This window comes from Petaurus breviceps, unplaced genomic scaffold, assembly GCF_028583685.1.
Source record: "Petaurus breviceps papuanus isolate PSGF00001 unplaced genomic scaffold, PetGlider_PUasm1.0 90919, whole genome shotgun sequence".
In the NCBI taxonomy this organism is placed as follows: Eukaryota; Metazoa; Chordata; class Mammalia; order Diprotodontia; family Petauridae; genus Petaurus; species Petaurus breviceps.
Genome location: NW_027187378.1, coordinates 48,787,417 through 48,799,321, shown reverse-complemented (window position 1 = coordinate 48,799,321; position 11,905 = coordinate 48,787,417). Strand labels below are relative to the sequence as shown.

The 11,905-nt window shown below is 39.9% G+C and overlaps 1 protein-coding gene across 2 annotated transcripts in view; it reads left to right on the top strand.

Moving 5' to 3' along the window:
* The window catches only part of HK2 (hexokinase 2), a 106,955-nt gene that overhangs the window by 35,011 nt on the left and 60,039 nt on the right, over window positions 1-11,905 (top strand). For both annotated transcript variants that reach the window (XM_069075951.1, XM_069075950.1), the window contains exon 2: window positions 6,563-6,725. In XM_069075951.1, the coding sequence (XP_068932052.1) occupies window positions 6,563-6,725 (163 nt within the window). The remainder of the gene's footprint in view (window positions 1-6,562; window positions 6,726-11,905) is intronic.

Here is an 11,905-nt window from a genome sequence, read left to right as displayed (position 1 = left end):
ATATATATATATATATATATATATATATATATATATATATATATATAAATAATTCTAGCTGGCTGGCTACCCATCTGATTTGTATGGTGTCTCCCCCATCCTCAGACTGTGAGCTCCAACCACCATCATCAACCAACTTTCTTTTGGTCTTAGACCACATAATTCTATGTATCTTATGTCTGGACTCTGACATATACTCTTGTAAATTCTGGAACACATATCAGACTACACTTTGTGTTCCCCCTCTTCTTATCACAAACTCTTCAGATTTTGTGGCCACTGTGTTCCAAGGTTCTGGCTGTTCTCAGTTCACTAACTACTTCTTCCTTATTCATCAGAATCAGGTCCTGAATGGCAGTTTCCTCTTATCAACTCTGTTACCTTTGAAAGCTGACATTATCCACAAATAAAAATGTTCCCCGACTGCTCAGCTCTTAAAAGAGGAAGACCTTTTGCAGATAAGTTGAAAGTTTTTTTAAACACTTCTGTCCACTAATCCTTCCATTCAACAATTTTTTTTTCCAATTATCAAATAGCTCCTTCCTATCCACTGAAAAGAGAAAGAAAAAGAAGAAAAACATATCACATAAGCACAGTAAGGACAAAACAAATTGCTATACTGGTCATCATGCTACACTGGTCCATCATGAAATGGGCAGTGTTGTTCATTATTAGGCCTGTGGAATCATGGCAACCATTTAGTTGAACAGAGTTCTTAAGTCTTTAAAAACTGTTCATTTTTGCCTTATTGATGTTATATAAAAATGGGTTTTCCTTGTTCTTACTTCACTCTGCATCGTTTTTCATAATTGTCCCCATGTCTCTTTGAAACTATCTTTTCACCTCTTTTCTTACAGTACAATGTAAGAATATATTCCATTTCATTTTACAATGTAACATATCCCATTCCCTTCATATACTACAATTTGTTCTACCTTTTTCTTTTATATAATGTTTAAACAAGTTTGCCAAGTGTTCCGGTAGAGAGTACTGACTTTAGAGTTAAAGGATCTGAGTTTCGGTTGTAACTCTGTGACCTTGGGCAAGGCAACCTCTCTGGGCCTCAGTTTTCTCATCTATAAAATAATATACAGGCAATACGGTGACCTTAAGGTTTCTTCTAGCTCCAAATATATAATTCTGTGAGACACTCATAGACCATTTAACAATTAGCAAAGTGAAGTTCACTCAACCATACCATGGAAGGGATATTCAGGAAGGACATAGCATTGATTCCATTGGGTATGGCTTCCTTGCCTTTTGTGTTGGCCATGTTAGTGGGGTGGTTGAACTCCTTGTGAGTTGACTTCTTGTAGTTAGTCCACTAGGAAGCTATCACTGAGCCAATTTAAGGCTCAGGAGTGGTTTCAGTGCCTTTTAAGGAAAAGTTGAGCATAACCTATAAGGAAGAAGGCCCTAGAAAAAAGCTAGTCCAGCCCATGGAACTAGAGATAGTGATCTTACCACACCAGTGAAGAACAAATCATTTCTGCATTGGATGTCATTGGTCAGAATGCCAAGTCTCATTCTCATACCATTTCTTTTCCTCTCTTTCCTTTAAACTTTGATCATTATATAGCTTTTATTGCCTATAAAACTCACACAGCACTTACAGATTTCCTTGTGCTATAGTTGTGCCTGTCTTATTTCACTATCTATATTATAAATGCCTGGAGGGAAGTCCCCAGTTTACAATTACTTATTTGCCTTATACTTAATAGACACATAAGAAGTATGTGGTAGGTAAATGAAAATGGCTTGAACTTATTCTGTAGAGCAGATGTCATTGGAGAGGGAAGTTGCAGAGAAGTGTATATATAGACTTGATATAAACATCTTAAAGCATCTTAACAGAGCCATCCAAAAGTGGAATGGGCATTTTTAGTGGTAGTGCATTCCCTTTGAGAAGTCTTGAGATAATTACTTGTATAGGTGATGCTGTGTTAGAGGGACTTTCTGTGTATGCATGGGTTGGATCAGATGGCCTTTTAGGTGCTTTCCAAAACTTATTATCTGAATGAACGAGATTAAGCTAGATCAGAATAGAGGCCAAATATTTTGCCCTTTGTTATCACCCATTCTCAACCTCTGAAGATACTCTAAGTGTAGGATTTTTAGGATGTTTTAGACAAGATTGAGCAAAATGAACATAATATGATCTGGGGTAGGGTAGGGACCAGACTTGTGATTACATTGACATAAGGGACTCAACCAGTAAAGACTGGTATTTTTCTCACTTCTAGAACTGAGCAGTCAAACACTTGGAACAACATTACTCCTAGTGGGCTCAAACCAGATTAAAATGTAATTGGGAAATATTTAACAAAATAAATAAAATTCAGTAGAATGTAGATAATGCTAATAGGTGGTTTTCCAAGTCAATATGTGGTCCTGCAGGGATCCTTATGTACAGTTTAGTGGCCCCATTTCTATTTGAGGTTGACACCACGGGCTTTGAGCACCCAGAGGTCAAGTGAGTGCCTGGGATCGCAGAGCCATTGTATGTCAAGCAGGACCTGAGCCCAGGTCTTCTCCACTGTTAGGCTTTCTGTCCACATTGCCTCACTAACATGATACAAAGAAATCATTTACATATCATTTACTTTTCTTGCTCTTGGTGAAAATAGGTCTCATGCAAAAGAATACGGAAATTACTTTTACTTTACCTTTTGTGAACATCTAGATCTTCACCTAGTGTATTTTCCCCAAGTTTTTCTTCCATAGATAATTCTGTCACTGTGCCTTCCCCTTCCCCCCCATGATAGAGGAAGTAGCCTAGTTCAGGGAGTATGGCTGTGGGGAAGAAGACAGGAGATTACCCAACCAGGAAGTGCTTATCTTTTCCAGTTTGCAAGGGAGGTTTCCTGTAAATAGGATATAAACATAGCTTTTGCTACCACTAAAATTTAAAAAAAAAAAAAAACTCTTCCTTCTCTCTCTTAGGTGGATGACTCCTTTCTCTTTCTTGAGTGTGGGTAGAAGGTCTTGAACTTGAAGTCTTGGCTGGTTCCAGTGTTTTCCCAGTCAAAGACTGAACACCATGGATGCACTGCCCCTGAGCGTTGAGATTGAGCTGTTGTGTGTTAGTGAGGTAGCATGATAAAGAATAGGGCCATACAAAGGTGGCTTTTGTTTTTGCTTTAAATATTAGGCCACATAAATCTTGTCTGGGAGTCAGAGCATTAATAACCTCCTGTGCCTCTGTTATCTTGGGTCCCACTTCATCCAGCTCACCACAGCAGCAGTATCAACCAGAAGGGGGGTGGAAAGGCTCTGGTCACAAACTGATGGACCCATTCTCTGGGATATTGGCATTGTAGGCCTCTGGATTGTTGTCTCTTCAGTTGCAGTAACTCTTTAACAAGCTTTAATATGCCCATGAGAGTCATTTGTGCAGTTACAAAGAAGGCTTTGCTTAGGAAAGCCAAGATAACATCCTGCAGGTGAGTGATGAAGGCCTTGATCTGAGCATTGAGGTGTTCTTTCCACAGTGTGCTGATTTTTCTCTTCTCCAAATCCCTTGCCAGGTTCTCATGTGGCAGACTCTAAACACATCACCTTTTTTCCTTAGGTGCTTCCGCTCAGTAGATTTAAGAGCTATGGCTGGAGTCATGAAAACCTGAGTTCAAATGTGACCTCAAATGTTTAGCTGTGTGATCCTGGGCAATCACTTTCCTCTGCCTCAGTTTCTTCAACTGTAAAATGAGGACAATGATAACACCTACCTCACAGGGTTGTTGTGGGGCTCAAATGAAAGAATGTTTATAAAGCACTATTTGGTACTTAATAAATGTCTCTTCCCTTCCTTTACTCCCATTCTTCCCACCCTTCCCCCTTTTCTCTGAATTCGATTCACCTTATCATGGTATTTTCCAGGTTTCATTCTCTCTGCTCTAAGGATTCTTCTGGCCCTGAAGTTTCTGTGTCCTTTGGTCTAAGGCCTTTCCAGTTTTACCGGTGCTATGATTCCAGATGTCTACTCTGTGCTTCTGTTTCTGTGACTTATTACCTGCTCATTTATATCATTTATGATTGAATGCTTTTTCCAGTGGGTTGAATATGGGATGACAAGATTGGCCCTTTCCTAACCTTCAGCCTGTTGCTGTTATAACTCATACTGGGGAGTGATGGCTTCTTAATGAGATTAAGGGAAGGGGCTGGTTTGTGCAATTTGATCCCAATTAATAAGTAACATTTAATTGGATAGGCTTGATCAGAGGAGAGAGTGATGGATTTCAGCTGCAAAGGATTTTGGTTTCCTGAACCAGAGGAAAACTTAATAAGGAGAATTAGCCTTGTGCTGTTATTTCTCAGGTCCTTGTGGAATCTGTTGCTGTTTAGGAAGGGGCACTTAATAGTTAAAACAAGACTTCATGTGATTTTAACCACAGCATCATTCTAATCCTCATAAATGGTGTGATGGTAGGCATCTTGAGGCTAGGAGACATGGATTCAGTTTATTGCTGAGGCTTAATATCTGTGATACAATGACAAAAAAACTGAAGTGGACTGAGCATCAGTTTCCCCATCTTTAAAACTGGTATGATGCCATTTGCAGTACCTCATGGAGCTGCTGTGAATGAAGAAGGTGCTTTATGAAACCTTTGAAACACTGTAGAAGGCAGGCTCTTAACATTATTGATTTGTTGAATCCTTCCTAAGATTTCCCTGCTCTTTTCTGCAAAAATCTTCTGGTTCTTAACATAGTGGTTGTCGACTGGCCCTGGGTCTTCAGTCAAATGATTGTAGTGCAGGAAGGAAGGAAAGATGGGAAGAAAGGAGAAAGAAGGAAAGAAGGAAGGAAATAAGCATCCATAAAGTAGTGTTTTGGGGTAGTTTTTTGCTTTTTGGAGGGGGCAAAGCAATTGGGGTTGTGACTTGCCCAAGGTCACACAGCTAGTAAGTGTGTTAAGTGTCTGAGGTCACATTTGAACTCAAGCCCTCCTAACTCCAGGGCCAGTGCTGTATTCACTGTACCACCTAGCTACCCTCATAAAGTAGTTTAATCAGTAGTGAAAGAAGAACATTGGATTGGAAATCAGGAGACCCAACATTTTCAATATGAATAAACTCCTGTTTTAGTGTAAAAAAATAAATCACCTCCATTACCCTCCATGTGACAACATGAAGGGCTGCAGTAGAAAAGGCACTGGTTTCGGAGTCAGAACTTGGCTTTCAACAAGGTTCTCTATCTTTTTACTGTGTGTGACTTTGGGAATCTTTTCTCAGACTCAGCTTTCTCCTGTAAAATGAGGGGACTGATTAGATGATTTTGAAATTCTCTTCTAGGTCTAAATCTATGATTCTATGATTGAAAAAATCCATGAGTGGCAACATAACCACACTATGCATTTAGGAATACACTTTAAATTCATTTGTATTAATCATGGTATTTAGAAATAGAAAAATACTAATAACACATGTGTTATTACTGTGCTAGTTCAGTAGCATAGTCATTCAATGTTACCTCATTTATCATACTTAATGATAGATTCATGCATTTGGGCCTCATCTTTTTCATCTGTAAGAAGAGGGGATGAGATTATATGACCTCTGAAATGTATTTCAGGAGAGGCAGCATGGTATAGTAGGTGGGTAGAGCTGTGGGCTTATAGTCAGGAAAACCTTCGTTAAAATACCTATTCAGACTTTTACTAGCTGGTGACTCTGGCCTCGGTCTCATTTTTTTTGCATCTGAAAATGGAGAGAATAATAGTGGTTACCTCACACGATTGTATAAGGATCAAATAAGATAATATATGTAAAGCACTTTGTAAATTTTAAAACTCTCAGTAAATATTAATTTAGGAACTCTTAATCTGTGTTGGGATCCCGTAATAGCTCAAAGGCCTCTCGTGGCTCTGTGGCCCACAGATGGGGAATTACTGCTCTATAGGATTTCAGTAATTTCAGAGTTGGAGCCAGTAACAACCAACAATGTTCATTGATGATGAGATCAGAAGGGAACAGGCATACTGCTTCATGTTCTAGTTAATGAATTTGAGGAGTCATAGATGGTCCCCTCCAAGGACCAGGAATACCCTTTACCACAGTTCTGACAATAGACTCATTGGACTCTGCTTGAAGACTTCCAAAGAGGGAGAACCAGCCTTTTCTTTGTTGGTCCTACTTTGGGAAAATTCTTATTTGTATAAGGAGTCTTCTCTTGGACTTGACTCATAGGAAGCCTAATAAATGGTTTTTTCATTTGTTCATTCTCCAATTCTTTTTGAATCAATGAGCTTTATATGATGTAGGTATTTTATATGTAAAGTGCTGGAGAACTAAAGACAAAAATCTTTTCTAGGCTTGGATTAGTGCCTGTGGACTTTGTTGGGGGTAGGGTCAAGGGGAGGGGTGGGGAGCAGAACCAGAAGACTTACTGCTGATTTCAGGGGAGAGGGTGGGGAGAGAGAGAGAGAGAGAGAGGGGGGGATCCAGGAGGAGGTTTCCTGGAAAGCAGAAAGAACATGAGATAGCATAAGATCATGGAGTGTGGGAAATAAAAGGCACAGATAGGGCCACTTCTAAAACCATCCTGTTCTTACTTTTTCTCTTACAGGTTGATCAGTATCTCTATCACATGCGTCTCTCAGATGAAACTCTCCAGGAGGTTTCCAAACGGTTCCGAAAGGAGATGGAGAAAGGGCTTGGGGCTGACAGCCACCCCACAGCTTCTGTGAAGATGCTACCCACATTTGTGAGATCTACTCCTGATGGAACAGGTAATGAATGAACTGGAGGATGGAAAGAAGGGGCTATTTCTAGTGTACTCTGTAATGTTTATTAGTCTAGGGTGTTTTTTCCTTGAGCAGATGAATAGAGGCATCTTCTGTAATAAAGGATTTTCCATTTAGCACAAAGTTAATGAAACCTCACTGTAACATTACTTGCAAAATTCTGTATAAGAGGTTCACCTTGGATTCTATCCAAACCTCTGAAGTAATTAAAGAGGAAACTACTTTTTCATAAGCAGACAGCATAGCATGTTGGAAAGAGCACTGGATTTGGAGTCAGGCCTGGGGTCGAATCTTGTTAGTTGTGACCTTAGGCAAGTCATTTAAACCTCTAGGTCTCAGTTTCTACCTTCAAAATAAGAAGGTTGGTGTGGCTACCTACTCTAAAAGCAATGATTCTGTCTTCAAGGCCATCTATAAAACAGTGCTTTAGGACTTGACCTCTACAATGCCTTTCAGTTCTGGACCTGCTATCTTGTTGACATAAGGAAAGACATTTCTGGGCTTTCTTTGACCCTTGGGAGAAATAGCCTAGGAAGCTTTGGTCTACTTTTCTTATTTGAAGGTATGTTTCTTTTTTTTTTTTTTTAAGCAGTCAGGGTTAAGTAACTTGCTCAAGGTTACATGGCCAGGTGTATCTGGGTGGGTGCTAAGTGTCTGAGCCCGGGATTCGATCCCCAGATCATCCCGACACTGGAGCCGGAGCTCTTACTCACTGTGCTACCTGGCCACCACTGAAGGTATATTTCTACCAAGCATTCCTTAACCCTTCAGTGTTTACTTAAGCCTCTAATGTCTGATAATGTGCTTTTAAAGGATGGGGGTCTGTACTTTGTATAATAATGTGCCCAAATAAGGATTCTGTGAGAGGTTTGGGAATAGACTTGACCTGACCCACTTGCAGTATTTAACACTCATATGGTCATAAAGTTTAAAACTAGGTAGAACTGTAGTTCTTCATCTACCTTGTAAATCCTTTTCATCCCTGTCCTCTCTCAACACTCAAAAAAATTTACAGATGAAGAAACTTAAGCTTATTGAAGTTTAGTGAGCTTATTCAAGCTGCTGAACTAGTAAGCAGCCAAGCTGTAATTCAAACCTTTGGGAGGCAGTGTAGCATGGTGGGTAGAGTATATGATTTTTTGGGGGAGGGAGGGGGGAGGAGGTCAGAAGACTATTTTTATTTCCACCTAACTCTACTACGACCAGAGCAAATCACTTAACCTCTCTGCAAAATCTTCCCAACTGTAAAATGGGAATGATACTAGCCCCTAATCTCCATGGGTTGTTAGGAGAATTAAATAAAATGCAAAGTACTCTTCAACTTTAAAGCACTATTTAAATAATTAAATATAAAATAATTACTCCAACTTCATTATTCTTTCCAGTATCCTGTACTGCTTTGATCATTTATCTGCTAGTCACATGTTCTTGATCTCTTTACTCCGTCTCTCTTGTATTGTGCCTCTGTTTTTCTCTGCCTCTCTGTCTCAGCTAGTATTAATTTATTGCTTTCAGGTTTGCAAAGCACCTCATATACTTTATCTCCAGTTGTCTGTCTGTCTGTGCTGACTCCCACCTGATGCCCCCTGTGCCTAAGAGCTAGGACTTAGGATCAGGGTCTTGGGCTTCAGCAGGTTAATTTTGGCCTGGGCCTGTCCTGTCTTCCCCCACCTCCCCCACCCTCAGACACCCAACACTTTTAGCCTTCTCTGCTGGAAGGAAGGGAGCTTGAGGCTAACTCCCACAGCCTTCTCACAGAGAAATTTAAAGACTTTTCAGTCTTCCTGCTCTTCAGGAAAGTGGGAATTGAATGTATGAACAGGTGGTATCCACATTTCCTCATTATCTTTTCTGATTTGTACCTTTTCAATGGAGTGGGGCTTTTCCAGGGGAGCGTTATTTACTCTTGACTGCTGGGTTTACATCACCCATTTGCAGGACAATGTCAGGAAAGAACACAAGGGAGACTCCAAGTACTTCTAGACTGACTGTTCCCTGGGTCATAGCTGTGTGACTGTAGCTCCCTGAAGCTCGAGTTTCCTCAACTATAAAAGAGGAACTTACTTTTTTGTTATGTTTTGGCAAATAATTGCATCTCCTTAGAGAGAGAACATTTGCATAAATTTGGAGTGTTTTGCAGCTTTCTTTAGGCCTTATGCCTCTGAAAATAGTGATTTTTTTTAAGACATTGTACTCAGAACTATAGATATGAAGATAGTTCCTTCTCTCAAAAGCTTATACTCTAATGGAATTATGTGCAAGAATAAGAATAATTATAATAATAGCTATCATTAAGGTTTGCTGAGTGAACATAAGTTTTTTCATTAGCTCATGTGATCCTCCCAACTATCTTGTAAGATACTCTTATTACCCTTGTTCTGTAAATAGGGAAACTGAGGCAGAGAGAAGTTATGTGACTTGCTCAGGGTCACATGGCTAGTAAATATCTGAGGGAGGGTTCAAGTCATTTCTTCCTGACTTCTATATCCCGTATTCTATCTACTTGACCAAGACATCAAGAGCCATCTAGTGTCATTGGAGGAGGGGAGAGGTCAGCATCAGGCGGATCTTTACCGAGAAGACTTCATGGAAAAGGTGGCACCTAACCTGGATCCTGAAGGAAAAGAGGCAAATCAACAGGCAGATGAGGAAAGACTATTTTAGGCATGATGGATTGTCCAAGTGTAGAAAAGTGGAAGATAAATCACAAAATCATTGCTTGAGAACCAGATTGGCCCTTAGGAGCCATCTAGCCAAGTAGCTCCATTTTACAGATAATGAAACTGAGGCTTAGAAGAGAGGTTATGTGGGCAGGATGAGATCTAGTCCCTCTTTGCTAGAACTCAGAGTGAAAGGAGAAGTGGTATTAGATAGGGCTGGACAATTAAGCTAGAGCCAGATTCTGGAGGGCTTTGTCATTCCAGATGAAGAAAGCATTGGAAAACACCAAAGACTTTTGAGCCCTGAAGTGATGTGGCCAGACTTTTTTTTTTTTTTTGGCGGCTTTTTGGAGGGGGAAGGCAAGGCAATTGGAGTTAAGTGACTTGCCTAAGGTTACATGGCTAATTTTTGTGTTAAGTGTCTGAGGTCAGATTTGAACTCAGGTCCTCCTGACTCCTGGGCCCTGGTGCTCTATTTACTGTGCCACCTAGCTGCCCCCAGACTTTTTTTTTTTAATCTTGTGGAGAATTGGTTAGAGAAAGAAGAGACTGAAGTCAAGGAGAGGAGCTAATCCATGTAGAAGATGATGGCCTGAACTTGGGTGGTAGTGGTGACAGTGAGTAGAGAGAAAGGGATGGATAAGAGGTGTGAAACAAGGGAAGGGGAGGAGACAATTGATAACCTAAATGTGGTGTTTTTGATGGAAATCATCCAGATGGAGAGACTTTGCTGAGTTTCACAGGAAGGTGAGACCAGAGGGAAAATTCTGTCTAAATTTACAGGTATGGGTGATTATAAAATTTAGAAATGGAAAGGATCTCAGGGGTCATCTAGTTGATTCATTTTACAGATATTAGCCTAGCTAGTAAATACATCTGAGATAGGATTTGACCCAAGTCCACCATTCTGCCCATCGTGTTCCTTCTCAGCTCCCAAAAGTGAAATTTGCTTGTGCTAGACTTTCTTTTAAAAAATCTTTTATTGATACATTTTCTTTTTGTATCACCCTTGTTTCTGAATATTTCCTTTTTTCCTTCCCAGCTAGTGATGCCTTGCAACAAAAAAACAAAAGAAAAATTTTTCATCCAAAAGAGCATTCATCAAAGCCAGCATGTCAGCTGTACCTTACAGTATATGAAATATTCTATACAATGGGTCCCATACTTCTGCAAAAACAAGGAGAGGGAGATGCTTTTTCTTAATTTTTCTCCGGGGCTATTCTTGTTCATTATTATAATTAATAGAGCAAGTAGTTTTCTTGATTGAGTTTTAAAATTTAGTCATTGTTCTTTAAAGATACTGTTTGCTTTTTCCTTCTCTAGCTCATTTTACAGATGAGGTAACTGAGGCAAACAGGTTAAGAGTCATACAGTCCCAGAGCCACACAGCTAGCTAGTACAGCTGAGGCTGGATTTGAGCTCAGACCTTCCTGACTCCAGGCCTGCCACTCTATCCACTGCGCCACCTAACTGCCCTCCGCTGTCTTCGTTGTTGTCATCACTGACTGTGTTTTCCTGTTCTACTTAATTTATTCTGTGTCCGTTCATATAAGACTTCCTGTGCCTCTTTGTATTCTTCATAATGTTCCCAAAGGCACAGTAATATTAAGCTATTTTCTGTTAATGTTAATCTAAAAATTTATTTAAAAATTAATATTCTATTAATATCGAAGGATCTATTTTAATTATTCTGTTCACTTGATACAATTTGCTTAGCTGTTCCCCAAATCAGTGGGTGTCTTACATCATTATTCCCAGCTGCTTGTTACCACAAATGTTCTAGTGTATATCCGCCTTTCTGGTCTCTTTCCTCCTGTACGTACCAGTAGGATCTCTAGGCTAAAGGATGAATCCAAATACTTTGACATTTGGATCTCTTTTTTTTTTTTTTTAGCAGAAAGCAGATTGTTTTCCAGAATGGTTAAAGTAAATTCAGAGCTCTGCCAGTGGCAAGTTACTGTGTTTTTTTCTTCAGTCTTTCATTGATGATTTCCATATTTTGTCATCTTTGCCAATTTGCTGGGAGTGGTGAGGTACTTTCAAAATGACTTCATCTTCACCAATTCTTGGGCCCTTGAGATAGACTCTGTAAGGAAGTAGTCTTAACCTCACTGAAATTTGCATCTGAAGATTAGATAGTAGGTTGAGCCAGGGCTCCACCTTGGGGTGTTGGCCCCAAAGGACAAACAAATATCCAATAATACTAAACTATCAGTCTGTGCCCTGCTTTGCATGTGTAGGGTCTATGCCAGCTGTGGAAATCTAGTAAAGTCTTTCCTTAAACTAGAGGAGGGTGGAGATGGTATTTATGGCAGGGCCACAACCTATATAAAATCCAGTTTAGTTCACAGGGCTCCTGCCTAGGGGATGGGGAGCTCATTATTTCAGCCTGTCATGTTTCAGAAGAGTTATAATTATTGATTGGAAAGTTTTTCCTTGCAGTCTAACTTATCCCATCCCCAAAACTTAGATTTAGATATATAAAGACTAATCTCCCTTCCTGTG